The sequence below is a fragment of the Petaurus breviceps genome, unplaced genomic scaffold, assembly GCF_028583685.1.
Source record: "Petaurus breviceps papuanus isolate PSGF00001 unplaced genomic scaffold, PetGlider_PUasm1.0 90701, whole genome shotgun sequence".
NCBI lineage: Eukaryota > Metazoa > Chordata > Mammalia > Diprotodontia > Petauridae > Petaurus > Petaurus breviceps.
The window spans coordinates 8,854,439-8,877,661 of NW_027187316.1; the positions used below are offsets into that span (position 1 = coordinate 8,854,439).

Genomic DNA, 23,223 nt, shown 5'->3' on the forward strand with positions numbered 1-23,223 from the left:
GAGGGCAGGCACTATATTGTTTTAACATTTCTCTGTATCCCCATAACTCTGGGCACCCTTCAATAACTCTTGAATTTGCTGAACATGTATCTCACCTTTCATCTTTTCAAAGCACTTCCACATTCACTACTCCCAGTTTGGTGACCAACAACCCAAGAAAGGGCAGGGCAGGCAAAATGATCTCAATTTTACAAATGAGAGAGGGTTAGTGCTTGGTCCCAAGTCACTCAGTTAGCGGCAGAGCTGGGATTAGAACCCAGGCGTGCCAAGTCCCTGGCTCCATAAACTTTCTTCACCATTGCTACACTGCCACGCCGGGGATTAGGCATCAAAGTGGGGAGGCAAGTCAACAGTTTAAGCCTTGCTGCTGCCACCAGGCTCCTAGACTCCCACCCCTCAATCAACTCCCAGCAGCCGGAACCCCTAGGATCTCAAGGAAGGATGAGGAGATGCCCAGGGCAGGGATGGGGAGCGCTGATCTTACCTGTCTCTGAGGGCCGATGGGGTCCGACTCCCTTCTCCGAGGCCGGGGTCCAGAGTGCAGGGAGGAGTGTGAGGGGCTGCCCGGGGTGGGAGGCAGGGCGGGTTCTGCCGGGCCCTGCAACTGATGCTGCTGCTGCCGGAGGTCTTCCTCGGCCACAGTCTGCATGCTGCGCCCTCGGGGCCGCACTGGGGCGGACTCAGCCCCAGTTCCCGGCCGCCTGCGTTCATCGCCCTCTTCGGGCAGGGGCCGCAGCTCCTCCGGTTCCTCGTCCGTCGTGCCCGAAGTGCTGGGCTCGGCGCCTGGATGGAAGTCCTTGAGCTCCGTTTCCTTGTCGATGATGACCCACTCTTTGCTGTCAAAGTCCTCCTCCTCTGCCAGTGGCACCGAGCGGAAGGCGTTGCTCAGGGCCTCCTGCTCCACAGAGGCGGACACGTCCATGCGCCCGCTGGCCTGCCGGTCCGCCTGGCCCGTGTCCACCGACAGCATCTGGGCAGGCTGGGACGAGCACGCCTGGCGGGAGGGGGAACCCGGGAGGTCCATCCGAGACCTGCAAAGCCACACAGCCCTTGGGCCTCAGCCTGGTCCTGCCCTGCTCTGCCCAGTTCTAGACTACCCCCCCCCCCAGCCCAGCTTAGTTTGCCAGTAGGCTTAGGCTCCTAGTTGGCCAATGCTTGTACCCACCTGGTGTGATTTCAGGAGCCTGAGAAAGACACCCTAGATGTGAGAAAATGCTGCCATGCTATTCTAAGTCTTCATACCTGAACTCCTAACTAATCTCCTTGTCTCTACTCAAAACCACAACTTTGGGTGTTATCTGGAATTAGAATTCCAGAGCTTGAAAGTTCCCCAGTCAGGTGACATGGAGACCCTACACACCAAACAAATGGTCATCCAGTCTTTGCTTGAATACCACCAACTGGGAGAAATTTCCAACCACTTACTCCCCCACCTCAGCCTACCAGTCTCTAGTTCCATCTCTAATCCATCCTAGACCAGATTAATTTTCTTCCTTTCCCCTCCTCCTCCAAACTCAGAAGCTTTTAATGACTCCCTCCTACCTGCAAGATAATTCAAACTCCTTAGCCAGGCCTTTGAGATTTCATCATAATCTGACCCCAATCTACCTTTCCAGATATATCTCTCATCACTACCCTATACAATTCTTTTGCTCAGGTCAGACTAGCCTGTTCATTGTAGAATAACACATCTTGGAAAGAGGGCCGAATTTGGTGTCAGAAAGTATGGGTTCAAATCTTTGTTCTGCTGTTTACTACCTTTGTGACTTTGGGGAAATCTGGGCCTTGGTTACCTCTTTTGTAAAATGAAGAGGACTGGACTAGATGATCTCGAAGGCCCCTTTCAGCTCTCAATGTCTTTTTCAGAAATTCTGATGTTTTGTACTCTCTCCCACCTTTAGGCCTAGGCTCAGCCTGGAATATCCACTGATCAAAACGCTTCTCATAAACCTTTTCCTAACCACAGAATAATGTGAGTAATTTCTCCTTTAAAGCTCCTATAATAGTTATTGTTACACCATTCTTTTGGCATTATCATATGCTGATGCTCTGTGAAATCTATGTTCTTTTGGTTGAATTGCCCTTTAAACCTTTTATTATGAAACCTTTCTTCTGTTTATGCTGCATTTCTGCAACTGAAACACAAACTCCTGGAGTTTTAATACTTCTTGGTATCCCAGACTCAGTGGAACCTTCAAAATCACTTGGGCCAGTTTCATCTTATAGAGGAAAAATCTGAAGCCCCAGTAGGTTAAGCCACACAGATAGTGAGTGAGAGGAGCCGGGGAGGGGTGGTAACCAGAGCCAAAATCCAGTACCTTTCCCATTATACCATACTGCCTCCCAATAGGGGGAATCAATAAATAGCTATTATTTTATTGGTTTATAAGGCTTCAAATATTGTCAGTGACTTAAATTTACATGAAAATGTAAATAGACATGAATATATAAATGATAGTAAACCCTTACCTTAGCACATCATAAGCACTTAATAAATGCTTTTTCATTCATTCACATTCATTACCTGAAAGCAGACTTTGATAGGGGGAAGGAAAGAAATGAAGGTACTCTACCCTGGTGGAAATGAATTACAGAATGGGAGAGGGTAGGAGTTAGAAGGAAAAGGATGCTGAAGATGAAAACTCCATAGGGTGTCTACATTTTAGGACTGGGTCTGCAGATGGCTTTGTTCCCATATGCCTTCAAAGGCAATTGAGAGTGTTCTGCTTAGCCTTCAAGTCTCCTCTCCAAAGCTCCCCTAAAGCTCCCCCATCTCATCTATCAGAGCCTCCACTCAAAACTGGATTAATCTGCATGCTCTCTCCCTGCCCCTTCCTGCCTTACTACTGGCCTCTGTCCAAACTTTGCACTGATCTCTCCTCCAATCCTTGGTCTTTTCAAACTCAGCTTAAAACCCACCTACTCCAAAAAGCCCTTTCTGATTAGTCTCATGAAGCTAGAAGGGACCAGAAAACTCTTCTAGTCTAAATCTCTCATTTTACATATGAAGAAACTGAGAATCATGGAGAAGGAAATGACAAATCCAAAGCTAATTTGCAGCAGAGTCAGCACTGGAATTTAGGCCTCCTGAAGATCAATCAAGCGCTTTCCCCCAACAGTACACTGTCTCCACTCAGGCTTACTGAACTCTAGTCAGTACCTCCTCAAAATCTATTCTCTTTATCCCCTATGTCTGTAAGGGAATTAATTTTTTTATGTGAATATGAGAGAGAAAAAGATACAGAGAGAGACAAAGGTGGTTTAGTGAAATGTATAAGCTGAATTGTACCTCTGACTCTTCTAGCTCACTGTGTGAATGATCAATTTATCTTTATGCCTCAGTTTCCTCATCTTTGAAATGAGGGGGCTAGACTAGATGTTCTTTTAGTCCCTTTCCTAACTCTAAGATTCTGCAAGAGACTGTAAACTCTTCACCTGCTAGAACCAAATTTTCTCCTTTTTTCCTGCTTCTACCACAATAGAGACTCTGCACTCAGGGTTTTCTCAATTACAGGGGTTGACTAATTGTTTTTTTACAGCTTTTGAAAAGGAGGCAAGATGCTGTTCTTGGGTTCTCTCTAGGGGATGGGATTGTAGTAGAAGTTAGCAGGTGTTCTACCCTAGTAGCCTAAACTACCCCACAGCCATGGTGCCCAAGAGAGGCTTGGGTTAGCTGCTACCCACATATCCCCATTCCTGCCCTCTGGAGGATCTCAAATGCACCTTCTTTGGAAAGGTCATGCTGAAGGACAAGTTCACAGAAGCAAACACACCACTGGATTTCCCTCCCATCCCTTACCCCTACCCCAGCTTTTTATCCAATCTAAGACCCTCTTTATTCCACCAACATTTTCCTGGGCCTCTACCATCTGTCTCTAGTTTACTGTGGCATCAGGCCTCTCCAGACTCAGGCTTCAGAGACACTTCTCCTCTACTCTGGAGCCTAGGGGAGCCAAACATATTCTCTTCACACAAGAAGACCTCCATCTTCCCTTTGTCCACTAGCCCAAAGCTTTTCCTTAGATGTTCTTCCTTTAAGAAGAACAGAAATTTCTTTGGACCCAAATTCTTTCTTAAAGCCTAGTTCCACCTTCTACCATGCTTACTAGTATTTATATTTCCAGCACTTACATAATGTAAATGCTTTTTCATTTCATTGATTTATTCATTCATATCTAAACCATCCCATTCTAAAGTCCCAGTCTAAACCCTCCCCCAGCTCCCCACTAACCTATCCCCTGTATCTGATTCCTTCTAGTCTTCCTTAGCATTCTTCAGGATTTATGTATGGTTGTCATTATATAAAAACCCGCACCCGTTCCCTTGTGTGATTTATCCCAAACCCAGAAAAGAGCTAAATGAGAAAAAGCTGAAGGAAAATGTGGAGGGGACTGAGTCTTTGAACCCAGTCAACCCAGATCCCTCCCCCAGCCTCCAGACCCACCTCCTCTCATGTAGCTCAGCCCGCCCATCAGCTGTGGAAAGTCGCTCAGACTCAGGGCTGTTGACCCTTCGATAGCGCAGGGAGCGAACAGGGGTGGTTGGGGAGTCTGGGGGTGCACGTACTGGGGAGCTGGGGACCCCCACTCCACGGCTCTGATCCTCCTCCACCACACACTGTGTCTGCAAGGGAGAGTGGGGGGTCTGTAGGCTATAGTGGCCAGAGATTGATGGAAGGGGATAAAGGAGTGCTTTGGGTTGGGGTAGGAAGTTGGGAAGAGACTTTGTCTCCTGGAGAGCTCCCCCTTCTCAAGGACATGGGGATTCTCCAGGAGATGGAAAGGTTCTCCAGTGCAAGGGAAATGGGAGGAATGTTGAGATGAGAGGATTGAGAGTCCCTGTTTCCTGGGAGATGGGAAATAGGGGGATAGAGAGAAAGGGGCACTGGGGTAAAGGGGATGAGGAGATGCACAGTGGTGCATAATAATGGGAGGATTGGGAGTTAGAGGACAGAGAGATGAGGCCAAGAACACAGGGGGATGGGGAGACTGAGTAATGGGAAAATAGGAAGACAAAGAACTAGAGGAATGGGGAAAGAGGTCTTCCCCTGGGCTATTCCCCAAGGTGGTTACTTTGCTGATGTTAATCCTGAGTTTGTTGCGGTTGACGTCAGTCTCCTCCCAGACCTCAGCTTCAGGGACCCCAGGATGGGAAGTGGGATGAGGAATGGGGCCCAGCCCCTCCAGGGGCCGCCCAGGTAGAAGAGGGGGTGCATTTTCCTGGTCACTCAGATGCTCGCCCTGCAAAACGTCCTCTGTGTTCTCTCTCAGCAGGTCCCCAGGCACAGGGGTCACATTCACCACCCTATAGTTGGAGAGAGACAAGAGACAGACACAAAATTGTCAGTGAGCCCCCTACTACAGGCCTCTCATCTCTATCCCCAAAGGATGCTAGATCTCTTATTTCACAGATGGTCAAACTAAGGTCAAGACTGGGGAAGTGACCTGCTTCAAATCATATAAAAATTTAGTAATTCCTAGGACAACTGATAGAAAGAAAGCATTTACTAGGGGTTGGTGGGGCAGTAGTGGAGTGTGGAAAGAAAGGGTCTTTGGGGATGGGTAGAGAGGAACGCCTGGGGGATAGTTCTGCCAGTACATAATTATGTAAGTTAGAGTCCTATCTGCTACTGAACTCTGTGGGTAGGACTCAACTTCTTCTGGATGGAGCAGTGAAAAGAAAAGTAAGCTCAATAACGAACCAAAGTGGGAGTGAAGAACTGGGGTGTTCACTGAGTCAACAGAGTGCATGTAAGAAACCCAAATCCATATCAGGAGGTGCCCTGTGCCCCATCCTTCCTCCCTTCCTCCCTCCCTTTTTTCTTCCTTCCCTACCTACCTTCCTTCTTCTGTTCCTTCATCCCTTCCTCTTCCTTCCCTCCCTCCTTCCCTTTCTCTTTCTTCCTTCCCCCTTCCTTTTCTTTCCTTCTTTTGCCTTCCTTCCCTTTATCCCTCCCTTTCTTCCTTCCCTCCCTTTCTTCCTTCCCTCCCTTTCTTCCTTCCCTCCATTCCTCCTTCCTTCCTTTCTCTCTCTTTCTTTTCTTCCTCTCTTTCTTTTTTGACTCTATCTTCTTATCTTTCCTAGGTTGGAAGTGTATAGTCCATCCATAGGCTTAATTCTACTGTGGATGAGCATTAAAGCTTTCCCCAGTTTCTGGCCTGAGCCAGTTCACCCCTCCTTAGGCAGCCTAGTGGCCCCCTCAGCCCCTGGGGGTTTGCCATACTGGTACTGGACTTTGTGAGGACACCCAGTCAATTTTCATCCTGCTGTAGCTCAGAACCTCTAAGCTTAAGTGATCCATCAGCTTCAGTATCCCCAGCAGCAGAGACTAAAGGCGTGGGCCACCATGGCCAGTGGGAGACCCCTTTTCACTAGTTCCTAGGATTCTAGAGTTGGAAAGGACCTCAGAGATAATTTAGTCTAACCCCCTTATTTCTTTTAGGTTTGCCCTGTGTTAGCCATTAATGAAAATACATGTAACAAATTTAACAATTTCATTAAACTGCCTGATTTCCATTTGATCCCCTGACTGTTTCTTTTACTTTCTGGGAGAGAAGACAAATAAGAAGGAAGCATTTGCTGGTGGGGTAGAAGGGAAAGCTTGGGGGATGTGTATGCAGATCTATATAAGTTCGGGGATCCCATTAACTGGTGGGATCTGTGGGCAAATCAGTGACTCATTATTAGCCCATCTTTTGCTCCTGTCCCACCAAGGGTCTAATTCTAAATGAAGTCAAGAAATGGCCCTTCCATTCTAATGGTTGAGAATAATGTGTGGAAAGGCCTACATATACAACTCAACTGTAATATTGCAAACCTAGGAATGTTTCTTTGCAGAGTCAGGCTTAAATAGGAGGATAGACTAGATTGTTTCTAAGAAATCTTCTGACTTCAAATTCTATGATCCATGACTTATGCTCTGCCAAGATCCCAGCTTTGAAACGGAAAAAAAGCCAGAAGTTACCTTTATGCACAGCTGGGGAGGAGATGTAGCACAGTTGGCCCACCTAAGCAAGATGGCAGGGCCATGTGTTGGCTAAGCCAGATGCTAGCTCAGTGGGAGAGGAATTCCACAGTCCTGTCATCTGCAAGTGTTATTGTGTTCTCTTAACCTCCTCTCCCTCCATATGCTTTCCTAGAGTGTTTTGGATAGCTCTCTTTTGTCCCCATCCTGCCTTACCTTGTTTGTGTCATGCTTACTTTTGTACACGTCACACCCTGCTTCTTTTCCTTTTTTGGATTATAAGCTCATTGAGGGCAGGGCCTGTCATTTTTTTCATCTATGTATCCCCTGCCACTAGTACGATGCCTTTCATCGTCCTTAATAAGTATTTGCTGAATTTAATTGATCTTCCCTCAAATTAGAGGTGACATAGTGAAAAGCTTAGAGAGCTTTCCATTTCTTCAAATGTCAATGCTGTCCTTTGAAACCTCAACCCTCCAGGATCAAATATAAAATCCTCTCTGTGGCTCTTAAAACCCTTCATAACCTGGCCTCTTCCTACCTTTCTAGCATATCGAAATCCCGTCCACCTTGGCTGTGATCCAGTGACACTGGCCTCCTTCCTGTTCCTCAAACAGGACACTCCATCTGACTCTAGGCATTTTCTCTAGTTGACTGCCCCTCATGCCTGGTACCCTCTCCCTCTTCATCTCCACCTTCTGGCCTTCCTGGCTCCCTTCAGGGCCCAGAGGTAAAGTCCCAACTTCTACAGGAAGTTTTTCCCAGTCCCACTTAATCTTAATCCCTCTGCATCATCTCTATATATCCTAGCTATATCTTGTTTAGACACAGGTATTTATTTGCATGTTATATCCCCTATCTGGAGGGCAGGGATAATCCCTGACCTTTGTATATCCAAAGAGAAGAGTAATGATCTCCAAGGAGCTTGGACCAGAGCAAAGGATTTCAGCATGGTATACTAGATTATAAAATATTAGATTTATAGACAAGAAGGCAAAATCTAGTCTCCACCACTTACTAGCTTCATGACGCTGGACAAGCCGCTTTCTCTGAACCTTACTTTCCTCATATGTAAAATGAGGATAATAAAAGTACCAGTTCCACAGGATGCTTGTATGGTTTAAATGAGATAATCCATGTTATCACAAATTTGAAAGTGCTATGGAAACATGAACTGCAATTATTCAACAATAGGGAGCAATTTAGGGTTATTAAGTGCCTACTATGTGTCAAGCAGAGTAGAAATGTAGTTGAAGAAAGGAAGCAGATACCAAAATTATAGGATTTGAGTCTATCCAAGTCTGTTTCCTGCCTAGGGTTCCAAGCTCCCCTTCAGATATTGGTATTAAGACATGAGCTAGAACTTCCTGAAGTGGAAGACATTAGTGTGAGTGTCTGGGTGAGGGGCTAGGGAATCCTGTCCTCTGACCCCTCACCCCCATCCCATGAGCTTATGAAGGATAGCAATGATGCCTTGCTCTAGAGGTGATGGTTTCAGGGGGTTAGATTGAGAAATTGAGATAAATTTTTTTTGGGGGCATGGACAATGCAGGAATTTATTTTTACTTGACTATGCATACTTATTACAAAGGTTTTGTTTTTTCATTGGATTTTTGTCAACTAAAAAAGCCCCTAAATTTAAAGACAAATGTATAAATAGATGAATTAATGGATAAATAATAAAGAAAGGAGTAAATTAATAAATGGACAGGAAGAAAAATAGATTATGTCAGAGAGAGACAGAGAAAAACGGGGAGAGAGACAGAGACAGAGATACGGAGACAAAGGCAGACACAGAGACAGAGGGACAGAGACAGAGAGGCAGAGAAAGGCAGGGGGTGGGGGGAGCAGGCAGCTCCTTGCTGGGACAGCAGGGACATCCTACTCCAGCACCAGGACTGGATGAAATTATGTCTCCAGATCAAGAGTCACTGGTGCCAGGAAAGGGGCTACAACTCTGGCCATCACTAGCTTTCTTTGACTCACCCAAACATTGCTGCTGTCTGTCGAGTGTTTTGCTGTGGTGGGGTGGATGTGCTGGTGGAAAGGAGGACATCTGTCCCTGCCTTTTCCCAGTCAAAGGCCTCATTCTCAGTGATGCCCCGTTCTTTCATGCTGTTCTCAAACACCGACATGATCAACTATGGTAGAAGGAGAAAGGTATGACATAGGAACTTAGGGAGAGGAGACAGAAAAGCATCCAAGCAGGGGTTCTTAACCTTTTTGTGTGTCATGGACCCCCACTGGAAGTCTGTGGTGAAGCCTAAGGAGCCCTTCTCAGAATATTTTTAAATGCACAAAACATATGGCATTATCAAGAAAACCAGTCCAATGGAAATACTATCAAAATTTTTTTAAAATTCACGGACCCCAGATTTTTAAAATTCTGCATTAGATAGAGAATGATTTACAAGGAATGGGTAGAATACTAAAACACAAGAAGAATTTTGATTTGAAATAAAAACTATATGATCGACATACAAATTGATATGCAAGTTAGCACTTCAAATCACCAGCTTTGATAACCTGGGTAGCAAAGTAGAGTCAGTGCTAAAGACAGGCACCCCAGTTGTGAGACTTCCTGATGCCTCTGTATTATCCTTAAAGGAATTATAATTTAGAGATAGAAGGAACCTTAGACATGTCTCTCATTTTACAAATAAGGAAACTGGGGCCTGGAGAAGGGAAGTGACTTGTCTAGGATCACACAGTTACTAAGTATCTGAGGTGAGATTTGAACTCAGGTCTTCCTTCCAGTGTTATATCTATTCTATGCCACCTTTCTTGATGACAAGTAGCTATGGAGACCCAGGCAGTGTGAGCTACATCCTTTCCTTTTCGGACATCCTTCTGTCTTTAAAGAAGTATAACAATACTTCCCCAGAGTGCCCAATACAGGACCTCCTCCATGCTCAGAGCTCCCTCATGCTCTGAGTGGTCATGGAGCAGAGAGCAGAGCACTGAGGGCCTGAGAGAGGGCTCCATGATGATGCTAGGCAGATGGATGGATTCCAGGATGATATGAAGTTTAGTAACAGGTGGAGTGGTGTTCAGTGTTTTAGTAATCCTTTAGACTGTCTGGAGGAGAGATGTTCAGAAGTGGCATCTCAGGAGGGGGCCCCCAAATGCAGAATAATGGACAGAGGGAGGTGAGAAGGCAGTGGGGTAGGATACCCTTACACATGACCCTACTTGCTTCCTGTCCCCAATCCTTTCCTTCCTAGAGCCCTGACCAAAATGAGCGTTTTAAAGAAGTGGGATAGAGACAGGCACTGACCTGGTAATCAGGCTTAGTGAAATAGTCAAGGTTGGCAATGTGATCCAGGAAAAGATGGAACTCTGACGGCATGTGTTTCAGCAGCATCCGGTGCTCATACTTCTCCTTGATCATCCCCACCTGCTCCTGGAGATGTGTGGGGAGGGGAAAAGTAGAGGCTCCCCCCAACAGTGAGACTGTCCTAAATCTGTCCCCAAATAGCATCAGTCTCTTCCCCGACACCTCCAGTGTACGCCACATCCCCAGAGGTCCTTCAGTCCCCACGAGCTTCTCCTGTTTCCTATTCTCTATCCATTCCCCCTACTCCTTCCCAGGTTTTCATGTCATGCTCCTCTGCTCCCCCACACCCATCTCAACCAAGCCTTCTTCCTCAGGCTTCTCACCTTGTCTTTGATCTTGCGCCAGGGAAGCTGACCTACAGCAAATTCCACCAGCATGTAGAAGAGAGACCACAGGTCATCATGGCGGCCCATCTCCTGAAGGAGACAGAATGGCATCCAGAGTAGCCTGAAGCTCCCCCCTCCAGCCTTCCATCCCTGAGGGACAAGAGGAACTTCTCTTCCTCCTGAGTGGCAGGAGGCTGCAGTCAGGGCTGTCTAAGGCCTAGGGGCCTGAAAGTGACAGGGGAACCCCTATGTTCCAAATGAAAACCAAATTTCCTGTGTCCATTCTGCACAATTTGTCTTGAGCTGGAGAAAGGTGGGGATAGAATACTGGAATCCCGGGCAAGGGAAGCAAAAGAAGTTATGGGGTGGGGAGAGGAAGGGGGAGAGACTGAAAGGGCTTCATTTCTAAAAGCTGTTGTTCTTAGCCCTTGCTCTGTTCTCTCTAGGAATCCCTATCTCCTTACTCAGCAACAACCTACACCCCTACCCTCAATCATCTTTGTAATCAGTCTCTACCAGCTCCAAAAATCACCTACTTACCCGGTTTTTATGGGCATTGACTGAAGCATATCGAACTGTCCCCCGAAACCCAGCTACATTCCGAGGCTGCAGGGAGAGAGACTATTAATCACCATATCAAATGAGATAATATTTATAAAATGCTTAACACTGGGCTTAGAACTTAGTAGTCACTGTATAAATTGCTATTATTGTCATCTCATCTACCTGACACCCTCTATACTTTGACTGGAACATGCCAAACCCTAGCCCTACCCATCAGGCATAGAGACATTTCATAACCCAACCTATGTCTTGACACCTTGAAACCTGACCCAGGTCTCAGAGGTATTCAACCCATGATCCTGGAGACTCCAATTGCACAGTCCTACTCATCTCAAACCCAGATGCTTCAATTCCCAAATTCAAGTATTTTGTTCTTTGATGTAAAATACACTGGCACTTGGCCTAACTCACCCCTTGCCCCCAATCCCTTGCTTTCCATCCCTGATAAGGGATGTGAGGGGGACAATTCCATTGTGAAGGAGCAGGATGCTAAGGGACCTGTCCATAGGAAAGTGAAGGGCAGATCTCAAAAGGGGGGGCATTGGAGTAGGTGTACCCCAGATATATATATGTATATACACATATCTGGGGTAGGGTATCCCATGAGTATTCTTCAGGGAGCCATTGGGGTGTGGGAGGTTTCTAATATGGAAATGACTCCAGATTGTAGGGAGGTGGTACTCACAGGTCGGACCTCCCCCGTGGTGTTGGTGTATTGTCGTGCCAGCCCAAAGTCCAGCATGTAGCACTTCCTGTAGGTGGAGGGCAGGCGGCCCATGGCAAAATTTGACTGTGGGGAGGACAGGGAGTAGACCCATGAATCCTGTGTTTCTCCAGGTCAGATAGATAGGGCGGAGTGGGGGGATGGGGGAAGAAGAAATTTCTATATTGCCCCTCACTAATATCCCCCTCTTTGCCTTGCAATCAGGTTCCCCCATTCCCCCCCAAAGGCTGCTCTGAATGACCTTGTTGCTAAGGTGAGAGTAAACTATCAAGGGAAACCTCTAACCTTTTGAATCCCATAGTGGTGTTAGGTGACCCCTCCCCACACCCCCCTGACAGCAGGGTGTAAATCAGAGGTTTGCTGGAGCCAGAGCTGATTGTTTAATGTTCACTGTGAGCATTTACATCTCAGAAATCAACAACTGCTACAAATTGGCTTGATTTTGTTGTTTTGTTAATTGTCTAGACTTTGAGAAAGAGATGGAGAATATGTTAATAATGCATACTTTTTTCCCCTAGCGAACCAGTTGTTAAACATTTATTAGCACATCGCTGGGTGTGACAGCCTCACACTAGGGAGGCAGGGAGCCTGGTTCTTGTCCTTGTCCTTGTCCGCCTCCTTTCCCCATTAAACATCTTGGACAAGCCTCAAGCTTCCTTTACCTCCTTGAACCTCAATTGTCTAATCTCTAAAATGGGGGATAATAATACCAAGGTACTAGACCAGACAGTTTCTGGAGCTCCAGCTCTAAGATCTAGGATCCTATGAAAATACAATGGCCCCAGGTGCCTTCTACCATGCCCCTCAGGCTCTCCCAGCTTAGCCAGAGAACCTCACACTTTGCTAATTCCCAAATTGTATCCCTGGAAGACAGAGGAAAGGATATTCCTTCCAGGGTAGAGAAGAGAGGAAAGGACAGAGGCATGCTCAGGTGAGGAGGAAGAGGTTGTGCCCTTTGGAGGGAAGAGGAGAGGAGGGAGAAGGAAAGGAGGTGAAGGGCAGAGTTGGCATCAGAGTTGAGGGTGCTGCAAAACAGGAGATGAGGAGGAGAAAAGGCTGAGCCATTTTCCAGTCTCCGCCCCCTACCGCCATCCAAAGGCACATCTAAGGAAGAAAGACTAAAGGGATGAGAAGGGGTAGAGGGACACTGGGAGAAAGGAAAGAGAGCCCTGGGAGGTTTTAAAAAAGACTGGAATGGAGTAGGGAAAAGGGGTATGTATCTAAGGTAAGACTTGAACCAAGGTCTTCCTGGAGGTACTCTGCAACTTGTTGGCACAGTGGGGCAGCTCAGTGGGGCAATGGATAGAGTGCCAGGCCTAGAGTCATAAAGATCTGAGTTCAAATTCAGCCTCAGATACTTACTAGCTGTATGCCCCTAGGCATATCACTTCACTTCCATTTGCCTCAGTTTCCTCATCTGTAAAGTGGGAATAACAATAGCACCTACCTTCCAGGATGGTTGTGGGGATTAAATGGGGGTAATAATTATAAAGCACAGTGCCTGGTATAGAATAAGTTCAGTAGAAATGTTACCTATTATTATATAAACATCAGCTATCGTTATTACAGAATTGGGTCTTCCAACTCCCACTCTGGTGTTCTGCCCATCACAGCACACCATACCACACCTTACCACCTTCCTTGTGCTGTGACATGATGGAGTCATGTTTGTTCCTGTCTTGTCTCCTTCTGTTAGACTGTTAGATCCTTGAAGACAGGGACTATATCTCGCATTCCTCACATAGCCTTCCATAGGGCTGGGCACAGAATTGTATTCAGTAATTACTTTTTAAAATTGATAATCAATTCATCAATAAATATCATTAAACACCTACTATGTGCCAAATACTGTCCTAATACTGGGGATACAAAAAGAGGCAAAAGACAGTCCCTGCCTTTAAGGAAAAGAGATATAGTTAGGGAAGAGAAAGGAATTCAGAGATTGAAGATTGGGGGATAGAAGAGAGGGTAACAAGTTTGTAGGAGTGAGGTGGGGTGGGATGAGAAAACTTGACATCTGGTAGGAAGGATGACCAAGCATATGGGACTGAAGCCCAGGTATCACTCCTTATACTTGGTGGCAGTGATGGGTCTGGAGGCCAGCCAGCCTTCTTTCCTCCCTGGGGTCCCATTTCCTCACCTGAAACATCTGTGGAGAAGTCCACCCCATGGGAATTGTGGTCTCTAGGTAAGAGAGGCTGTCTGATTTGGCAAGATAAGGGGCATATGTAGCCATGCTTGATCTGTTTGCTTTTCTGGCATGATCTCTGATTGCACTTGGAAGCAAATCAACATCACAGAATCCTTATGTTGGCCATTTAGTCCAATCTCCACCTGGACAGGTTCCTTCTACAACATCCCTGACAAGTGAAAATTCAGCCTGTGCTTGAATAATTCTAGAGACAAGGAACTCACTATCTATCCAGGAAGCCCATCCTGCTATGGGACAGTGCTCAAATGGTTAGGTAGTTGATCCAGGAAATTTGAGGGTCTTTGCCTCTCAGATTGATATTTTTGTGATAGTTAACTAGGCCATCTTTTGTCTCATTTCTTACCTAGCCCTTAAATCACTGAATGGGTGTTGCCTCAGACAAACTGAGACCCAGGAGAGACTTTAATTTAGAAAGGCCTTTCTGCATCTGAGGTTATTGCCAGTCACCTTGACTCTTGTCTTGCCACTGGACTTCAGTGATTCTGGAAGGGGGAGTGAGGCTGGTGACTTTACAAACTCTGCCTCACTTAAATCCAATTCACTTCCAAATTAAGACATCACCCTCGTGGTGCCATTGGTCCTCTTAGAGAATAAAGGACAAACAATAACAACGAATCTGCCTCTTTGCACCTTCTACTCACAGCTTCTGCCCTCCATCACCAAGAAGAACATAGCTAATCCCTCCTGCCTATGACAGTCCTTAAAATCCTAGACAATAGCTGTCATGTTCCCCTTGAGGCTTCTCTTCTCCAGAAGAAATATTCCTCCAACTGATCATTACCTAACACGTGATCCTTCACCATCCTGGTTACCCTTCACTCTTCAGTTTATCAATATCAATATCAAGGACCTAGATATGATCAGTACCTAGAATTCCAGAGGTGGTGTGACCAGGACAGAGTACCATAAGACTATCACCTTCTTACTGGTGGATTCTCTGCCTCTTGTGATGAGACCTAAATTACTTTAGGTTGCTGTCTTACTCTGCTGACTGATATTGACCTTGTAGTCCACTAAACTTCCCCATTACATGTACTTTTCAGAGGACCTGTGACCTAGTCATGCCTTCCCCATCTTGTACTTGTAAAGTGACTTCTTGAACCCAAGAATAAGACTTCATATTTATCCCTATTAAATTTCATCTGATTTTTTTCCATTCTAGTAAACTAAGATCTTTCTGAATCATGACTTGGTCACAGAGTGTGTAAGCCATCACTCTTCTCCAAACTTTGTGCCATCTGCAATAAGAGAAGTATGTTGTCTACACCTATATTCAAGCCACCAATGAAAATGTCAAACAGCCCAGAGTCAAGCACAGATCCCTGGAATGCACCATTGACAACTTCCATCCAAGGGGACACCAAACCATTAATGACTACTCTTTGGATTTAAACATCCAACCAATTTTGCATTAACCCTATACTACTGTCTAGCCCACAACTCTTCTTTTTTTTTTATCCATAAAAACAGCATAGGAAGCTATCTCAGGATAGATACTTGTACTCTATACATTAATAATTCTGAGATATATTTGTCAGCTCTTTAAAATTGATTTCCTCTTCTCTTAAAACAAGCAAACAACAAACAACTGCCTAATCTGTCTCTGGGCGGGCTAAGAGTTGGACAAGCAAAGAAGATATGCAAAGATTTGTTCCCCAAGAATTTTGAGATGTTGGCAACTAAAGATAATAGCTGACATTTATATATCACTTTAAGGTTTACAAAACACTTTCCATGGCTTATTTGATTTAATTCTCATCAAACCCCTTGAGACAGAGTTACTCCAGGTATGTTAACCCTATTTTATAAATGAGGAAACTGAGGCGTAGAGAAGTTAACTAAAATGCTCACATTCCCATAGCTAAGAAGTATCAGAGCTGGGGTGCAGAGCCCAGGTTTTTCCTGATTCCAAGTCTAGCATGCTTCCCATTATAAATAAAGAAACTCTCTCTGGTAGAGAGCTCTAATATAGCTATCTAGTAATGATTTAGTATAGATCAGAGATTTTTTAAGTCATGGATCCCTTTGGAAGTCTCATGAAACCTTCTGAGTCTCTTCTCAGAATTATGTTTTTAAATGTATAAAACAAAATGTATAGGAAACCAACTATAATGAAATATAGTGATTAAATTATTTTAAAAAATAAAATTTCAAAGACCTCACATTAGAAACCCCTGGTAGAGAGAAAGAAGAAAGAAAACCCTGATGTTGTAGCTGGACTGGCTAGTTTCCTTTTCTGTCCTGTTTTTTATTTCCTCATATATGGTAGAGGGAGAAAGGAATGGGAAAGAGGATTAGGAGCATGAGAAAGAAGAGGTGGGCAACGAGCTCTCACAGGCTTGATGTCCCGGTGAAGGAATCCCACAGAATGGATGGCCTCGATGGACTCCAGGATCTGCTTGCCTAGCCTCAACGTGGTGCTCAGGGTGAAGGTGCCCCGGGGCTGGCTGCGGCGAAGGTCTGCCAGGTTGCGGCCCTAGAACATTGCCCCAATGTGTTGGCCACATCACGACCCTTGGAGCCATTCCCAAGGCTACAGTGGTCATGGTGCCTTCCCAAAGTCCCATCACCCACTGGCTCGGCAGCCAAGATGGCACTGGCCTCCCTACTCTGATCACAGCCCCTCCTTTGCCTCAGTAGCACCCAGAGTCCTGGCTTCTCAGGAAGAAGAGACAGAAGGACTAAGAGGGGCTGTCTTCAGGAGTCTCACCTGGAGTTGCATTACCACATAATTGAACTTCTCATTTCTGCCACAGCCAATAAACCGGCAAACATGGTCCTTCCCTGTGGACCACAGAGAATCACAAGCCTGTCATGCCCCCAGCCCCATCATCTCCTTTTGTCCCATCCCCAGTACCCTGTCCTACAGCCCTTTCCCTCCCGCTTCCCCTGTCACCTCCCCCTCCATCATCTACCACATCACCCCTCTCCTCATCTCTCCACCAATACCCTAGGATCTGTCCCCATGACATGTATCTCATCCCTCTGCCTAGCAAGGCCTAATGGTGTGTTGGAGCCATCTTGGCCCTGTGGTATTCAGGGCTGATCATTGTCATTTCCCAGGGGTAGAGAGTAGCCAGAGAGAGGGGCATTGGGAGGCCTAGGAGTGGAAGCCTTAATGGGTACCTTGCAGTTTCTTTAGCACCGCCACTTCCATCTTGAGGACCTGCTTGGGCTGCTGGGCAGACTCGACCTTCAGGGCCACATTCTCCCGGGTCAATAGGTCCATGGCCTCGTAGATCTCTCCAAAGCCCCCACCCCCGATCTTCTTTAGCTACAGAGGGGGATAGAGAGACCTCAGCCCAGGTCCAAGACAGTTCCCCCCCATTCTTCACTATTGCCTTCTCTCTCTGTGAACTACCATCCACATCTGTGTCCTCTGGGAGTTTTTTCTCTCCCATAAGTTGGGTAGCTCCCTGAATAAGGACTATTTCTTGCTTTTCAAACTGGGAGCTCTAAGAAGGCAAGGACTCCCCTGGGCATAAGGATTATATCTCCCTCACCTCCTCCTTAAATTGAGAGTTATCTAAGTTCAGGGGCTATGTCTCTTCTATCAAAATGGGAGCTTCCTAAGAGCAAAGACTATACCAATCCCTTCTTCCTCCCCCTGCTCATTATTTCCTCTCCTCAGTGCCCAGTATAGGGCTTATGTGGCACAGAGGGAGGGCTCAGTCCCCATACACACACAACACATACAATAGATCAGATTTTAGAGTCTGGGAAAAGGGAATGTGGTCTTAATGTTTCAATACAGGGTACAATCTAGGGAGAGAAGCCCTTCTGACTGCCTGGGTAGCTCTGACTTTTCTCCTCCAGCAGGGCTGCCAGATACCCAGGCTTAGACAACCTCCACTCAAGAAAGCAAGCACCTTCTCAGAATGCATAAGGGATGGTAAAGAGCTTCTAAGAGAAGAGGGAGGGCTCCCCCACAGATTGGTAGCATCCTGTGTGATGTCATGGGTCAATGGAGGTGGGGTTCAGCAAGGGACTGTCTTTAATCTCTCCGCTTATTGAAAAGTGCCAGCTACCCCTATGACTCCTAGACAAGTGCTAGACACAAGGTAATAATCCTTCCATTCATTCATTAAACATTTATTATGGGTTTTTTGCATGGAAAGTGCCCGAGGAGATACAAAGTTCAGATAAAACACATCCCTTCTGCCTTTATGAAACTTACAGTCTAGTTGTGGGATGACATAATGGTAATATATAATATTACATGATAAAATATATGACACCACTAGATTTTTATGCCCTCAAAAGTGTAATGTAAGATCCAAGGGGGAAATGAAGGGGAAGGGAGGAGACATTTAGTTGGGCTTCAGAGAATGGAATATAACAGATAAAGGAGACAGATGACAGTCTAGGCATAGAATTCTGTGTGAGTAGAGACATGGTGATGGAGACAGTAAGGAGTGTGATCAAGAGGCAAAAAGTAGTGCAGTTTGACTACAGGGTAGAGTGCATGGAGGATAGTTACATGAAATAAAACCAGATTGTGGAAGGTCTTGAATACCATATAAGAGCCCAGACTTTACTTGGGATCTGGTATGGAACCACTGAAAATTTTGATCAGAGGAAGGATATGATCATATCTATTACACAGATGGAAGATTAACCTAATAGCAGCATAAAGATGAATTGGAAGGGATGGAGAGTGGAGCTAAGAAAATCTGGCAAAAGGGTATTGCAGTGGTTCAGGCAGATGCTATAATGGACCTGTACTAAGATGGTAGCAGTGGAAACAGAGAGGGGCAAACACATATGAGAGATGCTGAAGAGATAGAGTCAACAGGATTTGGTAACCAATTGGACATGAGAGATAAAAGAGAAGAAACGAGTCACAAGCAACCTTGCAAGACAAGGAGGAATGATTTATGCTCTTGGCAGAAATAATGATATCAGAAAGAGGAATAAGCTTCAGGGAAAACACAAGTTCCTAAAATAAGAGCTGGAAGGAATCTCAGAGACCATCTAATCCAACCCCCTCATTATACAGGTAAGGAAACAGAGACCTCCTATGATGGCTAAGTAACTCATCCAAGTCAACAAGGGTAGTAAAGGTCAAAGATAGGATTTGAACCCAATCTTCTGGCTCCAGAAGGTTAAGTGACTCAAACAAGGTCAACAAGGGTAATTAATAAGGGTCAAAGGTAGGATTTAAATCCAGTCTTCTGACTTCAGAAGGTTAAGCAACTCACCCAAGGTCACAAAGGTCAAAGGTGGGATTTGAACCCAGTCTTCTGACTCCAGAAGGTTAAGCAACTCACCCAAGGTCACAAGGGTCAAAGGTGGGATTTGAACCCAGGTTCTCTGACTCCAAAGCCAGTGTTCTTTCTCTTCTACCATGAGGTGCTGGTCAGACAACTTGATGGAAATATCCTGTAGGACTGTTGAAGATGTGGGTCTGGAACTCAGAAGAGAAGTCAGGGCTGTTGGTGCAGATTTGGGAGTTATCTGCAAAGAGGTGGTAATTGGAGCTTTGGGAAAGGATGAGTTTGCCAAGGGGGAGAGAGAGGTAGAGAGAGAAAAAAGGTTTGAAGACCAGTCCTTAGGGAACACCTATATTTAAGAGAATGAAAAACCAGGAGAGGAGACAGAGAAAGACTGCTTCGAGAGAACCAAGAAGAATATTTCTCAGGAAAAAGAGTATCTTCTCCCTTGGTTTCTGCAGCCAGAGAGGTCAAGGAAGATGGGGACAGAAAAGGAGCTATTTATTATAGACCAGAGAAGTCACTGATGACCATGCACAGAGCAATTTCAATAGAGTACTGGGAGCAGATGTCAGACTGCAAGAGGTTGAAAATAGTGGTTATTGAGAATGTGGGGAAAAAAATCAGACACTAATAGCATATGGGTAGTTGTAACATAGCAGCTAGGTGGCACAGTAAATAGAGCACTAGGCCCAGAGTTAGGAAGACCTGAGTTCAAATCCAGCCTCAGACACTTCCTAGCTGTGGGACTTTGGGCAAATCATCCAACTTCTGTTTGCTTCAGTTTCCTTCTCTGTAAAATAAGGATAATAATAATAATACCCTAGGGCAGTTATAAGGATCAAATGAGATAATTGTAAAGTGCTTAGCAAGGTACCTTGCTCATAGTAGGTGCCATATAAATGTTAGCTTTTATTAATAATAGTAATAGAGAGTCTGTCCTGCCTGTCTAACTTTGGGCATGGTGAAGGAAGTGGCAGTGGTCCCAGTTCCTTGTCCTGGCCTCTACTAGGACTCTAGGTAGTTCTAGGGAGCTGATTGAATCCTGTTCTCTTTACAGCTCTGATACAATAGAAAGGGGCGGGGGGAGAAGGGGGGCGGGGTCAAGACCTGAATTCTAGTCCAGCTTTGCCATTAATGAACTTGGGTAAGTCACTTTCCTACTTTGGGCCCCAGTCTCTATCTCTCAGATGAGGAAGTTGGACTATATAATTTTTAAAGTCTCTTCTACCTGGTGCAGTCTAGGAAGCTAGTCATCCCAACCTTCCCGTGTTATTTCTTACCTCTGTCCGTCATTGTGGGTCAAAACTGTAGGATTAACAGCAGGAAGGGCCCTATGTTAGAAGTTAGGGAATCTAACCACCTCATTTTAAAGATGAGGAAACTGAGGCCCAGACAGGAAGTGATTTAGGAAATACTCTCTTCCCAACTTGGATTCCCCAGGAAGATAAGTCAGAGCTTCAAGTTGGGTCTCTGGGGACCATTTGGGTCTATGTCATATTCCCAACACTCATATCATTCCAGGATTTACAGTTAAGAACACACCTTAGAGATCATATATGCTGACCCACTTTTTTTTTTTTTAACAGAGGAGGCAGTTGAGGCCTGGAGAAATGAGATCTACCCAATGTTAGTTATATAAGGAGAAAGCAACAGAACCAGTATATGAAACCCAGTCTCCTGACTTGAAATCCAGTGTTATTTCTATTCCCCTTCCCCCATAACAGAAAATAAAGGAAGGACTTTCAGGCCAACGTTAGACAATAGAGCATCACATCAGACACTGTACAGATGGACAGAGCGACAGACGCAGTTGTGAGAGCAAGCTGCTGCCAAGATGGGGCTGAGCACAGCCAGCAAGGTTCATCAAGGCAGACTTCCTGGAAAAGATGATGACTTTGTAGAGTTTGGGGAAGTGGAGGAAGGGAAGGGATTAAAGAAAAGGGTGTCTTTAGTGAACTTTGGAGGTGACCTTCAAATCAGAATGAATTCTGACCAGGAGATAATAGGAACTGCTCCCATCTTACTTATTTGTATTTCCTGGTGTGTCCTTTGTTGGAGAAAAATGAAATGTAACCTACTTGATTAAATAATTCCACAGGACTATGGTTAAAACTTCATAAGCCTGGACCAGGGGTGGGTAGCCTGTGGCCTTAAGGCCACATGTGGCCTTCTAGGTTCTCAAGCATGGCCCTTTGACTGAATCCAAACTTCACAGAATAAATCTCCTTAATAAAAGGATTTGTTCTGTAAAACTTGGATTTGGCCAAAATGTCGTACCCAAGGACCTAGAAGGCTGCAGGTTCCCCACCCCTGGTAGAACAGGTAGAACAATGATCTCAGTCTAGAAAGCTTAGGTGCACAGAGCTCAGATTCAACTTTGGTGTATTCTAAAGGAAGATGTCATTCTTCTCTTGTACGATAAGAAAGGGGAGAGCAGAGCTGGCTGTCGTACCTACCCAATCAGTGCTATAACCAGAGTGGAACAACTGGGGCTTTGTCCTTAAATTTCAGGGCACCTTACAATCCCATCAAGGAGTATGTTTTCACCCTTCTTGGAGTACCCTCTTGGCTCCTGGCTCCCTGTTCCTCCCAGTTTCCCAGAAAAAATCAGTCTTTCAGTCATATAGGAGCTCTCTGGTTTCCTGAAGGTCACTTACTCATCCTCAGCCACTGTGACCCAGGACCTTCCACCCAATCATGTCTCTAAGTGTAAAAATTACTGGTGGCAACTTTGGTCCAGGAGATCAGTATGGCAAGTATAACAAGGCTAGGCTTGGAGATATAGATAGGTTAGTACAGAGCCACCAACTCTGGGACTACAGATTCCTTTTATTTTTGGGGGTGGGGGAGGCAATCAGGGTTAAATGACTTGCCCAGAGTCACACAGCTAGTAAGAGGATGAGGTTGGATTTGAACTCAGGTCCACCTGACCCCAGGGCCAGTGCTCTATCCACTGTACCACCTAGCTGTCCCTCTAATTACAACCTAAATGCAACGTTTCTGAAATTGTCGATTATCTTTTCCCATGTATATAAGTTTTGGGAAAAAAATTATCCTTGTGAGATGGAATATATGGAAATTGAGTAAAGGGTAAGAGGGGAGTGTTATTATTCAGTCATATTCAACTCTTCCTGACTCTGTAGACCATAGCACACCAATACTGTCCATGGAATTTTCTTGGCAAAGATACCTAAGTGGTTTGTCATTTCCTCCTCCAGTAGATTAAGGCAAACAGAGGGTAAGTGACTTGCCCAGGGTCCCACAGCTAGTAAGTATCTGAGGCTGGATTTGAACTCAGGTCTTCCTGACTCTAGGCCCAGCACTTTATCCACTGAACTGCATAGCTGCCTCCAAGAGGAGTAGATATTAAGAACTTCAATAAATATTTTAAAATGCCTTCTATGTATTTGCTAAGGACTGGGGATACAAAGAGAGAAAAACAAAACTCTCTCTGGCCTCCAAGAATTTACATTCTATTGGATCGGGAGTACATGCAGAGCATGTATACAGATAGTATATACCTAGAGAAAGGGGCACCTTGAGAGTGACAGTGGCAGAAGGGAAATGGGTAATTAGAGTTGAACTATCTTTGGTTGTTGAACTTATTGTTGGTTCAGCATTAGGAAGGTCAGTTAATACCTTGAGTTCAGGAATCAGTAAAGTTTTTGTAAAAAATGCAAAGTGAAAAAAGAGGTTATTAAAGACAAGGTTTTCTGGAACAGTTCTGAGAGCAAGAGGTCCAAGAAACAGGCTGAAGATCAATGAGGGCTAAGGCTTCTGAAAGGCTCTTGGCTAAAGGATTATCTCCAGCCACCCAATGAAGGAGATTTTGCATTTAAAGCTGAGAAGATGGAGTGGAAGGAGACTTTTACCAGCTGGA

General features: G+C 45.3%; 2 protein-coding genes across 2 annotated transcripts in view; one reads left to right on the forward strand and one right to left on the reverse strand.

The window, feature by feature from the left end:
• MEA1 (male-enhanced antigen 1) overlaps positions 1–23,223 on the forward strand; it is a 323,822-nt gene that overhangs the window by 34,797 nt on the left and 265,802 nt on the right. The window lies entirely within an intron of this gene.
• The window catches only part of TTBK1 (tau tubulin kinase 1), a 31,191-nt gene continuing 8,368 nt past the window's right edge, over positions 401–23,223 (reverse strand). The window contains exons 3-13 of the mRNA XM_069065987.1: positions 17,254–17,401; positions 16,838–16,911; positions 16,463–16,603; positions 11,877–11,981; positions 11,168–11,233; positions 10,625–10,717; positions 10,242–10,367; positions 8,951–9,105; positions 5,073–5,304; positions 4,445–4,623; positions 401–1,031 (exon numbers count right to left, since the gene is read on the reverse strand). Of these exons, the coding sequence (XP_068922088.1) occupies positions 401–1,031; positions 4,445–4,623; positions 5,073–5,304; positions 8,951–9,105; positions 10,242–10,367; positions 10,625–10,717; positions 11,168–11,233; positions 11,877–11,981; positions 16,463–16,603; positions 16,838–16,911; positions 17,254–17,401 (1,950 nt within the window). The remainder of the gene's footprint in view (positions 1,032–4,444; positions 4,624–5,072; positions 5,305–8,950; positions 9,106–10,241; positions 10,368–10,624; positions 10,718–11,167; positions 11,234–11,876; positions 11,982–16,462; positions 16,604–16,837; positions 16,912–17,253; positions 17,402–23,223) is intronic.